Source organism: Pseudorasbora parva, chromosome 14 (assembly GCF_024679245.1).
Source record: "Pseudorasbora parva isolate DD20220531a chromosome 14, ASM2467924v1, whole genome shotgun sequence".
In the NCBI taxonomy this organism is placed as follows: Eukaryota; Metazoa; Chordata; class Actinopteri; order Cypriniformes; family Gobionidae; genus Pseudorasbora; species Pseudorasbora parva.
The window spans coordinates 30,923,919-30,938,641 of NC_090185.1; the positions used below are offsets into that span (position 1 = coordinate 30,923,919).

The window sequence follows — 14,723 nt, forward strand, 5'->3', positions numbered from 1 at the left end:
TCTGAATCCACAAGCTGGCAACTGCATAAAATACCGTCCCACACAGGACATGGTTTCAATTATAGGTGGTCTGAAGTCTGTGCAAGGTCGGAGCATCTAATCCAAAACAATGCTTCACACCGTCCATATGTGAGGATCCATCAGTCACACTCAGGACACGCAAACAGCCGTCTGTCAGAGCCCTACTCACATTACTATAATACATGCAAACAATGAACGAGCATGAGAAAAAATGAAAAATAGACTGTCGGAAGATAAACCGATGACAAGAGTACGGGAGAGCGGGGTACAAAGTAACACTTTTTGACTGTCTCAGTTTGTGTAAATCCACTTGGGGCTCCGAGTATTTATTTTTTCCCCACATTGATTTCATACGTCTACTACAATTATGTGGTTTTGTTTCAATTAATACAGTCTATTGTTTTTTTCTTGACTTACCCCGAAAGATTGGAAGTGAAATGTGACGTCAATAAAATATAATTATTAACTTTTTCATATAAAATAAATGGCCTTTTTTAATAATAAAAAAAAAACACGTTTTAATTTGACAACAAACACACTGCAAAACAGCACAGTTCAAAACATGATAATAGTTATTCATTTCTGAACATTGACTCTCAGTCTGCACTCTGCTTTTTCTCGGTTTAGAGATAGCGTCGTTTAAATAGCAACATGCCCCACCTCACATGCACAACTGGGATTTTAACCGGTTTATGTTATCTGCTGGTTCGATGAACTATCAACTGTTAAATAAGATATATTACAATAATATCAGATTTGTCTAGCTTTACATAAACAAAAAAAAACAGAGATGATAAATACACTTAAGTAATACATTTACCTTTGCCATGAATAAAATAAATGTTCAGTGATACAATAATATAACATTATGAATACAATACAGTATAATTAATATAATATATTACAATATAATAGTATACAATGCAACACTTTATTTTAAGGATCAGTTGTTTATAAGTATGCATATAAATAGGATATTGGCTGTTTATTAGTACTTATAAAGCACATATTAATGGCTTGTTTTGCATGATCATATGTTCTTAGTTCTACCCAATACCTAAACTTAACATCTGCCTTACTAGCTATCAATGATCTGTAAATTAGGAGTTTATGAAATCAAAAGTCATAGTGATGATATGTAATGATAATACTATATTGTCTAAAATTGTAGCCACAGTAATGATCCGTTATAATATGTTCCTATTATAATTACACTACCGGTCAAAAGTTTGGGGTCAGTAAGATTTTTTGAAGAACAAAATTATATATATATATATATATATATATATATATATATATATATATATATATATATATATATATATATATATTTATATATATATATATATATTTTTTTTTTTTTTTTTATTCAGCACGTTTGCCTAAAATTGATTAAAAGGAAGAGTAAAGACCTTCAAATTGTTGCAAAATATTTCTATTTAAATTAATGCTGTTTTTTTTTTAACTTCAAAGAATCAAAGATCAAAGAATCCTGAAAACATTTATCAAGGTTTCCACGCAAAAATTAAGCAGCACAACTGAATTCAACATTAATAAAAAAAAATGCAAATCGTCATATTAGAATGATTTCTGAAGGATCATGTGTCACTGAAGACTGGAGTAATGATGCTGAAAATTCAGCTTTGATTACAGGAATACATTTGAACCTGAAACTCATTTTAAAAAAAGAGAGACAGAGAGTTCATCGGAGTGGTCCAAGACCACAGGACTTTTTTTGCACTTGAACCACTAATGAATAAAAAAAAATATATTAAAAAAGTAACAGATCCTTCCCTCTCGGATCAATTTGACCCCCATTGGAATGAATTGAATGTGAGGAATGCTTTAGTACACATAGAAAACCTAACAAATGCTCAAAATTAAAACTAGAAATACCCAAAAAATATTTTATAATGTCTGCATGTAGATCTGAATGCATTCTGATGAGAACTGACTTTAGGACCCAGCAGAACAGCTGGCAAGAGTCATGAAATATCATGTTATATTATCTTTTTTCCACAAGCGATTGGAAAAGACACCCGATCCGACGTAAGATATTTTGAGCTGAATTAAAAGGGCTACTGATTATGCATTAAATTGTGAGCTATTTTGAATTTAAGTTGAAAGAATGTGAAGAATATATGCTTAAAAACAATTTATTTATTGATAAAATATAGTAATTTAAAGGTAAAGATTTTTTAAATTAAAAAAAAATGTATTAACCAAGTAATTATTAAAAATGTCGATACCATTAATGATTATGTAAATTGTGACAATAAGGCACAAAGTTTTATTAAGGCTTTCCACAAAGCTTAGGAGTGTTTATGGTAATTTTTGACCATTCTTCTAGAAACACATTCCCAGAAAACAAATCTCCACTGCTCTAGAGTCCAGTGGTGGCGTGCTTTACACCACTGCATCCCACGCTTTGCATTGCACTTGGTAATGTAAGGCTAGGATGCAGCTTCTCGGCCATGGAAACCCTTTCCATGAAGCTCTCTACACACTGTTCTTGAGCTAATCTGAAGGCCACATAAAGTTTGGAGGTCTGTAGCTATTGACAGCAAAAAGCTGGCGACTTCTGCCTTTGGACTCTAGAGAAGTAAAGAAGTGTTCTCTGGAGTGAATGATCACGCTTCTCTGTCTGGCAATCTGAAGGACAAGTCTAGGTTTGGCACTTGCCAGGAGAACAGTACTTGCCTGACTGCATTGTGCCATGTGTAAAGTTTGGTGGAGGGAGGGTTATGGTGTGGGGTTTTTTTTCAGGGGGTGGGCTTGGCTCCTTAGTTCCAGTGAACAGAACTCTTAATGCTTCAGCATACCAAGACATTTTGGAAAATTTCATGCTCCCAACTTTGTGGGAACAGTTTGGGGCATAGCATTCCTAACCCATGCGCTGACCCCGCTCTGTGATTTTATGTGTCCTTTTTACGAGTTGCTGTTGTTCCCAATTGCTTCCACTTTGTTAAAATGCCACTTGAGTTGACTGTGGAATATTTAGTAGTGAGAAAATTTCATCAATGGGCTTATCGCACAGATGGCAAACTATCACGTTACCACGCTTTGATTCACTGAGCTCCTGAGAGCGACCCATTCTTTTACAAATGTTTTAGAAGCGTCTGCATGTCTAGTGTTTGATTTTATACACCTGTGGCCATGGAAGTGATTGGAACACCTGCATTCAATGATTTGGAGGGGTGTCCCAATACTTTTAGCAATATAGTGCAAGTAAAGTGATAAGTAATGCAAGTGCTTTTTCATCCGCAAATGCTGTAACAGTAATTTTCTCTTGGTAACTTACTTTTTGTTTCTGTTTATCACTGTTACCACTTTTCCACCAGAAAAGAACCTTCTAAGAACCGGTTTGCCTTTCCATGGGCTAGAGAGCCAACAAAAAGCCAGGTCTTACGTTACTCTATATGTCTCATCTTTCTCAGCAACGCCAGCAAGGCAGTGAGAAACACAAACACTCCAGGCTTGTTCGAGATCAGACTGGTCAGTGCATGACATCAAAGTACTGCAAGAGTGATTCAAAAGCATAAGGAGCAAATATCTCGAATGAGCAACAATGGCAAACGTTACGTTAATATTGATGCACATGGCTTTGCGAACCTATCGGCATCAAAACACAGAGAATCAACACATTTGTGCAGCTCGTCGTAATTTGTATACACAGGAATTACAATCGAGCAGCTATTAGGTCACAAGCTTGTGTTCGTCTTGTTGGTCACGGTAACCCCACCCCCAGCTGCTGGCGCAAGCAGTTCTTACTTCTAGACCAGCGATGTTTTGGTTAAGAACCACTTTTCCTGGTTCAGACCTGGTGCTTTTGGTGTCGAAAGATAAATAACTGATTTGAAACTAGGCTCTAGCTCTGAACCAGCACTCAAACTGCCTTGGTGGAAAAGGGGAATTTCTTTTCTCAGTCCTTGACCTCAAAATGGCACTGCTTTGCTGAATTGCTACACTGAGCTCACACATACAAGGTTTTATTGAGTTTTTCTGTTTGTTTGTTTTGCTTTTTTAGTAAGATGGAATAAAGAAATAAATTAACTAATAAATCAGAATGAATTCTAAAATTGTAAGATTATAAAAAAAAAAAAAGATACTGTTAATTTAATATAATAATAACAAAATACAGTGACTACATTCAGACGGATATGTGAGATTAAAACAAGCAGCTGGTTTACTAAAGAAATATTTTTCTTAAGCATTTAGAAAGCCAATATTTTTTTTTTGGTCCTAACTCAAAAAATGTAAGTTGTGAGACATTCTTGTCATTGAGTGACTAAAATACAAGTCACAAAATAATGTGTGGTTGCTCCAATTGACAGAACTTTTTTTTGTTTGCATAAATGTCAATAAAAAATATATTTTGTTTGCAATAATATATAATAGTGTTTAAGAAACATATCTTTTTGTTGTTGTGAGAGTTAAACTGTGTTTTGTATTATGGGGGTGGTAGATTTTTTTCAACTCAGCACTGGCAGGCCACTGGCAAAAGTTAATTTTGGAGTCTGATCGCACAGCTAAATAAAGTCCCTGGACAACAAAAGCAAGTGTTCAACTTTTACACGGAACCAGATCCGTCTAGCCTGGTGCATTCCCACCTCATTACAACAACATGATAACATAACCGCATGAGCCGACCCTGTTCATTTAACTGACAGTTATGCTCGTATCTTCACAACCGAAACAATCCCCTATCGATGCTACCGAATCACACTCATACATTAAACTCTTTCCTGACTGAGCTGTACAATACTGATTGCTTCCACCTGTTCTCAGAGAGCTCTAGCTGTGAAGATGGCTCAGTTGTCCTTTGAATAATAACCGTTAGACTGTGATAATAAGCACTAAGTAATCTGTCCGTCATTGAAATAGTGTGACCAAAATATAGCATGCTCTGTATCTCAACACTCTTGGCTTCTTTACAAACCCTGTGAGCGGAAAGAACAATGCTATGAGATAAGCCAACAAACATTCAGAATGAAAGACCTCTTCAAAAAGAGCTGGGTACATTTTTCAGTAGCAAATCCACACCAGTCAACACCAAATATCACGTGAATTTTAATTTGTAACAAAATATGACAGCATATTCTCTTTCCATAATCCATGTCTGTTTGATGGTCTTTTTAAATGACTAACCTTTGCCCCTGAAGTAAATCCTGGCCCTGAGAGAGGAAATGACTGTAGAGGATATGAAGCACTTCCGGTTGAAACATCTAAAGAAAACAGGGCACAACATTTCAGATATCCAAAAATATTTATAAATAAGACATGTAATTTTAACAATCATGTTTCAAATTGTTCACATCACTTTATTTAAGGACTCACTAAAAAGTAAGACCCCATGAACTAGTTTGACTAAAACATTTTTGTAGGTGCGTTGATATATTTCCTGTGGAAACAGGAAATTGCGGCAGGACCAGTGAATATTTTAGTTTATTTAGGGCTAGTAGTTTTTAGCCACTAGACTACAAAACCAAATAAAGCCACTAATTTTTGGAAAAGTATGAAAAAAAAATTTTTTTTAAGGAGAAACCAAATTAAATAAAACTATGTTAGCAGTTTAACAGATTAACCATTGCTGCGTCCGAAATCCAAAAAAAGTCCCTATTATATAGTATTTGAAAAACAGCAGGCGAAAAGTCATCTGATGACCAACTACTTCTGGCAGAGGTGGACAGTAACTAAGTACATTTACTTGAGTACTGTACTTAAGTACACTTTTTGAGTATCTGTACATTACTTGAGTATTATTTTTTCTGGAAACTTATGACTTTTACGTCACTACATTTGAAAGACAAATATCATACTTTTTACTACATTTCTATCTAGGTCGAAAGTCGTTTCTGTAGCAGCTCTGAAAGTCGGTGGATTATTTTTTTCCTTCTTTAAAAGTTTTTTTGTTGTTGTTGTTGCAGACAGTCTATCAGGAATCACTCTTATAGGGTCATATACATTTCCCCAACTTTTTTTGAACACTGATCAGTTCATAGCAAAATGGAAGAAGACGGTTCTTAGGCACAAGTGTGTGCACCCATAGCCATACTTTGAAAGTATGTTTCAGTTAAAAAAAAAAATCAAGATTAGTTTAGTTGGCATAAACTTGGTGCATGTCTATTAAAATATAAACAATATAAATGTCTGGGAGAAAGAGAAGAGTAAACAGTTGGAGAATATCAGAAGTGTATCAGTGTATTGGGTCCGTGCATTCAGCCTTAAAGTGACAGCAGCTTCGTAAAGAGCTTTGTAACTTTTATACAAGTATTTAAATTAGTTTAAGTTAGTCCTATGCTAGTACGTCAGATGGAGCATCACTGACTGGATTAAACCATGATGGCATGATGTCCATTTATACAACAATAATAAAAAAATGCATTGGCATAAAAAAGGGAAATTTACTTTTGATACTTAAGTACTTTTGAAAACAAATACTTCTGTACTTTTACTTGAGTAAAAATCTATTTTTACAACTTTCACTTGTAACGGAGTAATATTTGACCAGTAGTACTTTTACTTTTACTCAAGTAATAGAGTTGTGTACTTTGTCCAACTCTGACTTCTGGCGTGATTCTTAAAGCTACACTATGTAACCTTTCCGTCCGCTAGAAGGCGCCCATTCAAAACAAAGCGTAGTTCAATGACACCAAGTTTGAGTAAAGAATCTTAGGCCACAATCTTGGGCCTTTTTCCCTCACAGCCAGTTGGGGAAAAAAATCAGGATAGGACTGGCAGAAATCATGTTGATGGATGCGGTTATTAACGTTACTTTATGAAGCAGAGCAGGACCGAGAGTTGTGGAGCTGAGCAAGGCCGCTGGAGCGATTGTTACACAAACACACGGCTCGCGAGCAGCGGGACTTTTATAATGACAGGACACAGACGCCTGCACCATTTCCGCTTTTCCGGTCATGAGTATTACTCTGTGTGTTCGCTCAGCGGTTGCTGTGACACTTGTTCACACTGTTAAGCGTAAATCGCTTCTGCAGAATAAAACCGAAACTGAGGGTAACGCAGATATGACGCAATTGACAGGCGACTCCCTCAGACGTCCCAGCTCCTTAAAATAGTAATTTTCTCACAATTTACAAATAGTTGGAAACATTTGGATATTGTAAGACTGAGCAAAATATATAACAATGGCCTGGTGTTTTTTGTATATTGTTGTGTTTTGCACATTCGATGGACACTTTACAATCCTATGAGGCCACCGAAGAGGATTTGTGAATGGAAGTGAAGCGAGCTACGCAACTAATGCCCTTGTTCACATGAATAAAAATATGGAAGATGTAGTGTGTCTGAATTTCATTCATACTACATAGAACTTGCTTTTTTAATGGTTGCAAAGCACGTTCAAAAACAAAAGTAGATGATTTCGGACCCAGCATGTTTTGCTTCTTGCTAATGCTAGTCAATGGCTATACAAGGGGTGTAATGGTGATTACACCCCTTGAGAACAAGATGATTGATCAATACTTTTATAAAGAAAGTATTTTAAACAATGATCAGTGAATAGCCCTGCCAACCCCCACCCCCCTTCCTTCTGACAAAAACAAAAACTGTGTTGTTAACATACGTCATTCAAGTGTGCCAGTCAGTAGACAGTCCACTCCCCCTTCACTGCCCTAAAAATAGTCCTGTCTAAAATCATGTCCCAGTGCCTTCAGTCTCCTGAATTTTCAGGACTTACATTGAGAGACAAATTAAGAGATTTGACTTACCTTGAATAGCAGCAGATGTGTATGCCATAGTGTTACTCAACGCCATGTTGAGACATCCTTCAGACGACACTGGAAAGTGCACTGCTCCGAGCGTTGGGCTGTGAGGGGGACAGCACTGCATTTAGATCCTAAATCCCAGTGCATCTGGTCTGACTATATCTTATGACACAGCTCAAATTCAGGTCATAACTCTCTCTCTCTCTCTATGGAAGAAGACTACTTATAAAATAATACGGAGATTGGTTGTTCTCATAAAATGTTTAACAAGAGTATCACAGACGATGACCGGTACGCAACAAGGATCAAAATAGAGCGCATACAAACAAGCCCTTTAAAAATATCTTGCTTCTACACCAGGTTAGCAACGATTAGCCGCTCATGCATCGGAGTTGGTGGTTTATCAACATGACAGACACTTAAAACAGCCAAGCCGATCAATTGATGAAAGTTGTAACGTGGCACAAATGGTATTTTCTTTAGTACTCACCTTTCAGTGTAGAGCGAACAGTTCTGCAGATGTAACTTGCCCTTCACATGCTGGTCCCAGTCCTGAAAGCAGCACACACACATACACACACACACACACACACAAACACGATACGCCTGTCAGATAGACTTCACTATGATCCTTCACTATGAGTGAGAAAGATTCCCCTGGCGTAGTTACGACCTGGGCCAATTAGAAAGCTAGTAGTTCACAGCAAAGAAAGGATGAGAAAGAGTTGAGAACGAATGTGGCAAACTCCAACAGAACAACTGTGTCCTCGCCCCCTCTAAACCTGCCTCCACTCGACACATGCCAGCTGCCACAAAAGCATTTACACCCTAGTGTAACAAATGAGCCTGTTTTAGCCAAGTATCACGAAAACCCTCTTAGAAATAGCTGGGAAAAACAGTTGCTGGAGTTAAGATCAACTGGATCTCAATTCTGGATACTGGATGATGAGACATCTGGATTGACTAATGTAGGTACAGTGAGCAGAATTCAAAGATTAACATAAATTCGGCACATATAGCAAATTCTTGTTTTATATATACTAGGTCAAATACTAGGTTGCTTCTGTTAACACCTAGTATTAAGATCTGTCTTTCCGATCCAATCACAAGTATAAGGCTTTAAATACAATTATAAACAGGATCAAGCGGGTCCACACCAGTTTATGAACCAATTTCAGGTGATCAGATCTTAAAGGCCCACTGAAGTGCTTTGGAACGCGTCGCATTATTCAATGTGTTGACGTGATTTCCCCTGAAACGGCTCCAGCTGTTTGCAGCTCCTCCCCTTTTTTGAAACAGCCAATAGCGTTTCGTTAATATACAGTTTGACTAGAGCGCAAGAGCGGACCTTTCTGTTTGGTAAAGCCAGTTTCCTCTAACACTGTTTATCATCATAATCGCTTTGAAATGCAGCATTCTGTGCAGAATTCAAATGGGTCGATATGTTTGTTGTCTGTGCAGTCTCACGCATATGATCCGTGCTGTGCTCTCGTATCTGTAGTCTAAATTTGGATCAGAGCCATTGGTGTGTGTGTGCGCTGCTGCGGTGCATGAAACTAACGTGAAAGCAGACTTCATTCGCCTCAAATGAAAGCATATTTACACTGAATCGTTTCCTGTTGCATATATAGTGTGCTATGTGCCTTTCACCATGTAGAATTTAGTAAATGTGTGTTAACAACTGACCGATTTCAGCTGCAGCTCCAGCAGTGTAGGGGGTGGGCTTTAGATTCTAGAGAGCATTTTGATTGGACAGAAGATTTGACGAGAAGGTGAAGTCTGCGATGATGTCATCAAAATCTGAGATTCGTTTTAAAGGAAGTGGGAGACTGTAATTTTTGAATGCTTATATCTCCTAAATGCACATTTTGTCATTGTTTTGGAACATACCAGCTTTTTCACAACTTTAAGGCTAATACAGTCATACTAAAAGCTAAACAAATTTTGATTTCAGTGGGCCTTTAAGTGGACAGTGCTGAGCACAGGTGTAAACTAAATCCTAAAGAGTTTCATATCTAACCAACATTCAGAGTAGTCATAGGCCCTGTTTTACACCTGGTATTAAGATGTGCTTTAGCCGATCGGATCACAAGTGGACAACGCTAAATCCAGGTGTAAACAGGATTTAAAATGTTTTGAGCTTGTCCACTTTCGTCCACTTCCAGAGGTAGTTGAAAATGCATTCGAGTGGATTGCTTTTGTAGTGTAAATGCTCATGTGGTCGAACTTTACAAAAGACCAACTTCTCTCTGCCTAATGTGTAAACATTATGGAAGCGCAATATCCAGGCAGGATTTAAACTTTGTCAACTGGAGACACAAATTTGGTTTGAAGATGAAAAACGTGCAAGCACAATGTTCTTTTACCATTTCGGATTTCTAACATCATCTCAGCATTAGTTTGATCTTACGGCTGTCAGAGCAGAAACGAAAGTTGTTGCTCTCTGAAAGTTTTTTCCGTTGTCTCCGGACATGTTCATATGTACATTGCTCCAACTTATTTTGTCCATTAGATCGAAAGATCTGACAGAACCCATACATTTTCCCGCCCAGACCTTCCCCTCGAAGAAATCAGGACAGAAGTGATTGACAGTGGACAAAAGAGACAAAAGCACATCTTAATGCCAGGTGTAGACAGGGCCATAAATAAATGTTAACAAATTATATTTGTAGTGCAGATGCTAATCCATCTTCGAAGTTGTTTACTTTAAAGGTGGACCATTTACTTTAATCTCAACCAACAAATCAGATCTACTCACCTTCAAGTTGTAAACCTTCTTTTCACAAATGGTGCACTGATGGGGTAGGTGTGAAGGTGTTGTCCCATGATAGTCATTGAACTGGTGGGGTTGTAATGACATGGTCACACCTTCTTCCCCCTGGGAAACATGTGGCTGCTGTTGAAATCCCCCTTGCTGCCCGATGGGTGGGCCAGTCCCTGGGCCACATGTAGAGTTGAACTTAGGATCTGCTGTGGGTTCTTCGGGGTTATAAAGCTCTGCCCTCTGACCCACAAACCCTGGTCCGGGTGGTACCCAACCACCAGAACCTGCTCCTGTACACATATCCATCTTCCCCAAGTTGATCGGCCCTTTCCATTGCTCCTTAGTAGCTGATGAAGAAACAGATCCCAGATTCTGATCGTTGCTTCCTCCCATGAAACCAATTTGCTGTACTGGGTTTTCTGAGGAGTAGAAGTCTCTTTGAAAATTGTTGTGGACATTGTTTCTGGGTTGTGTAGTGGCTCCACCATACTGTCCTCCATCACATGGTTTACTAGCGACCACTGAATTACCTCCCAGATATCCGAATTGCAAGCGACGGTCCGTGTCCGTCGAATATGTTCCAGCCTTTTTGCCGAAATCATTGTGCTGACCAACTTTCTGGTTGGACACCCCACTGTAGGCAGTGGGCCTGATCCCCGTGGGATTTGGGGTAAAGCCACCACCAACCAGTTGTCCTAGGGCAGCATTTGGGGGTGGGAAGGCTATGGGTGGGGGTGGAGGCGGAAAGGCCCCACCGTGGGCCTGGGCCATACTTGAACCTCGAAGATGGTTGAAGAGAGGCTGAGACATGGCCACATTGGAAAGGACCTGATTTAGGACAGTGGCTGCGGCAGCACTATTAGTGGTCTGGGCAAGTTTGAGGCGGTGAAGTGTGAGCTGGGCCTGAAGCTGAGCCAGCTGAAGACCTGCAGGACTCAGCAGCAGGTTCTGACCCACTCCACCATGACCTCCTCCCAGAGGACTGGACTTATTATCAAGCTTTTCTCCTGAAGTACTGTGGAGACACACAACATTTTGTCAATTGAATGACCATGAGCCATGGGAAATGTACACGGTAAAAACTAAGCATCAGCAAACACACCAAGATCTTTTAGCATTGATTCTGACTTAAGTAATCGCAACCTTCTACAACGCGAGTAAATCATTTGCATATGCGACAAAATTTCATGAGGCGAATAAAAAATGGCTAATAAATTATACAATTACAGTTGCCTTTACTTGAGTTAGAAGCAGAAAAAAAGTTTAGCACAGATATAAATGTAATTGAGCTGTATGCACCGTCACTTGGCTGAGAGCGCCCTATGTTGCTTTCTCTCACACACACGCACTCATCGAAAGAAAAAGAGAGAGCACATGCAGGACTCCTTCCTAATCGGACCAGTGCTGCGTCGTGATGAAAATTCAGAATTTGCACGTTTTAAACCTTGCAAATTTAAACACTCAAGTGCAAGAAGACGCAAAATATAACTTGCATGTGTTATGAGAGAAGATCTGTGTGCGCAAACTGCACATCCGAAGCACAGTGAATTGAGCTCTCTTTTACATCATCTTGTGCTTCAATGGAAAATTTCCCAAAAAAGGTCAAAATACGTCCTTGTAAACATAGTTGGTTGTCTTGAGTGAACGTCAATTGTAAAGACAGCGTATGTGTAACAGTATCAGTGTATTGGATCCGTGCATTATACATTAAAGTTACAGCACCCTAATATTTCTGCTGCTGTCTGTGGTTTTTAATGTTCATCGAACATACTGGGGGGAAAAAAACAATCACTGAATGATCTTGAATGAATACCTTTTGTAACATTAATAAGGATTCATCTATATGTAATGCAGTGAAGACTCTGAAAGTTTATTTTACATTTAATTACTTTATTCAATTTCTGTATACTTACCTAATTTGTATCTGATTACCTAAAAAGCATAGTTGATTTAATTTGCATCTTTATTCTGTTTATTTGTGCAATTTCTTATTTTGATTATTTGTTTTGTTTACTTGACTTAAATAGTGTTTGAAATGCATATTTTATATTATATTTATGTTCTTGCATTCCATGTAAAAAAAGCCTGGTGAGTAAAAGAAATAATTTACTAGCCAACGGCAACTTAAGCTTCTGTGTCCATAAAGGTTGGTTAATATTTCCATTAAACTTTCCCGATAAAACCCTTAAACCTAAAACTTAAAAAAATAAAATAAATAAATAATGTTCCCAGAACATTATGTAACCAAAAATGGTTACATGGGTCACTATGTTAGCAAAGGATTTAGAAATTGACATTTTTGTTGCACTTTTGCAAAACATCAAGGTGCTGAAATGGGTTTTGTCTAGCTCAGAAACATTCTTCAGACGTGAGTTTAGATACTGTGAACTCTCTGTCCCTGTTTGAGTGGACTGATTAATGCGCTCACATGCTTTGCTAAATTTAGCAGGCACTACTATCAATCAAAATATCTCTGCAAGTCTGATACCGCTATCGCCGAGCACACACCCTCCAAGCCAATACCTGACATAAGTGGCAGAGCCCCAAGGAAGAGTTGTAATAGTGGGGAAAGAGGGAACAGCAATGTTTCTGAAAGGTAGAGGTCATGATAAGGGGATTTTGTAGTTCTTTAACCTGAGAGGTTCTTTTGTGTTCTGGTGTTTCAAATACAGAAGGTCATGTATGAGCAGTCAAGAAACAAACGGAACAAGAGGAGGCCCTTAGATCCTCTCAAATCTGAATTTGTGCAACTGAATCTTTTGGTGGGATTAACACCTCTCCGGAGTAGTGCTGGAGTCATTTAAGATTATGACATGGTCTTACAGGAGCCTTTCCAGATCGTAAAGTTCACACATCAATACCAGCTCTAAATAAGTTATCCCTTCTTTCTTTAGACCAAAAAATAATAAGATAATAGTTATTTTTCAACTCAATACACAAATGTTCATTTTACAACCAAATGAATTATAGATTTGGGTATCCATTGCTGTGTTCCAATTCACAGGGTCCCTTAACATTGTTCAATGACTCCACTTCCCGTGAAGTGATATACTGATGGATTTCTTCCATTTGTTGTTTGAGGTGACTCCAAATATATGCTTCCTGCTTTTAGTTTCACCTAAAATGGCTGAATACACTTTGAAGTCCTTTGCAGGGCACTATGGAGCACACCCCTAGAGTGAATGTTTAAGAAAAATCCAAAACATCTATAGCCAATGCACATGTCTATATCAGTATTTCAAGCACTAGTCTAATGAATATAGAGTTGCAGCAAAAAAATTGTCAACCAGGCCACCACTGTTTCAAGCACTTCTGATATTCATGGAGGGTTACAGTGACTGCCACCCATCAATGACATTACACAGAACCGACTGCAAGAATTCATACACGGTTACCGCTAACGCTAATATAATACACTTAAAATATAGGGTGGGACTTGGCTTTATCCATGAGGAATTCATTTGATTGTGAAAAGTAGTGAGCAGTGTTGGGGAAAGTTACTTTGAAAAGTAAAGCATTGCAATATTGCATCATTCCTTTAAAAAAGTAACTAAATGCGTTACTTGGTTACTGTTTAAGAAAAGTAATGTTACATTACTTTTTCTTCTATTTTTGGCTAAATATAAAGACTCTTACACCAAAATTGAAATAACAGGAAACGCATATTCACATCTGTACCGTAGACTGCGCAACTCTAACAAACCTTTTAGCTGCGCTGCCATTTCGGATAATGGAAGAATAGGATGCTGGAGAAGAATTTCTTTTAACACTTACTTTATCAATAAAACAATATAGTCATGTTTGCTGAATCATCTAAGGTCCGCAACAAGTACATTTGTCAACAAAGTCAGATTAAATGCATAAACAATTATTTAACACATTTTGTTTATGTTTTTTATTTACACATTACATTATTGGAGGTTTGCAAAGTATTCTGATTTTGCATTCTTTTTGAGGAATACTGAATCTTTTTTATGCAAGTGAGATGAGTTAATGCCTTCTCACATTAGAAATACAATGTTTATTGTACAACGTTTACACACAAAGCCTCGGGACATCAGCACAAGAGAGTCAGTCAATGAATGGGAGAACAAAGTAACTTGCGTTACTTATTTGAAAATATTACCTCAGACATTTTGTTGTACATTTTAAAAAGTATTGTGTAAAGCTATTAAAGCTATTACTTGAAAAAGTACTCGGATTATACGTAACTC

At 37.9% G+C, this 14,723-nt stretch overlaps 1 protein-coding gene across 6 annotated transcripts in view; it reads right to left on the reverse strand.

The window, feature by feature from the left end:
• The window catches only part of rbm20 (RNA binding motif protein 20), an 86,773-nt gene that overhangs the window by 19,191 nt on the left and 52,859 nt on the right, over window positions 1–14,723 (reverse strand). For all 6 annotated transcript variants that reach the window (XM_067416226.1, XM_067416224.1, XM_067416225.1 and 3 more), the window contains 4 exons: window positions 10,504–11,524; window positions 8,236–8,297; window positions 7,749–7,846; window positions 5,170–5,246 (listed from right to left, as the gene is read on the reverse strand). In XM_067416226.1, the coding sequence (XP_067272327.1) occupies window positions 5,170–5,246; window positions 7,749–7,846; window positions 8,236–8,297; window positions 10,504–11,524 (1,258 nt within the window). The remainder of the gene's footprint in view (window positions 1–5,169; window positions 5,247–7,748; window positions 7,847–8,235; window positions 8,298–10,503; window positions 11,525–14,723) is intronic.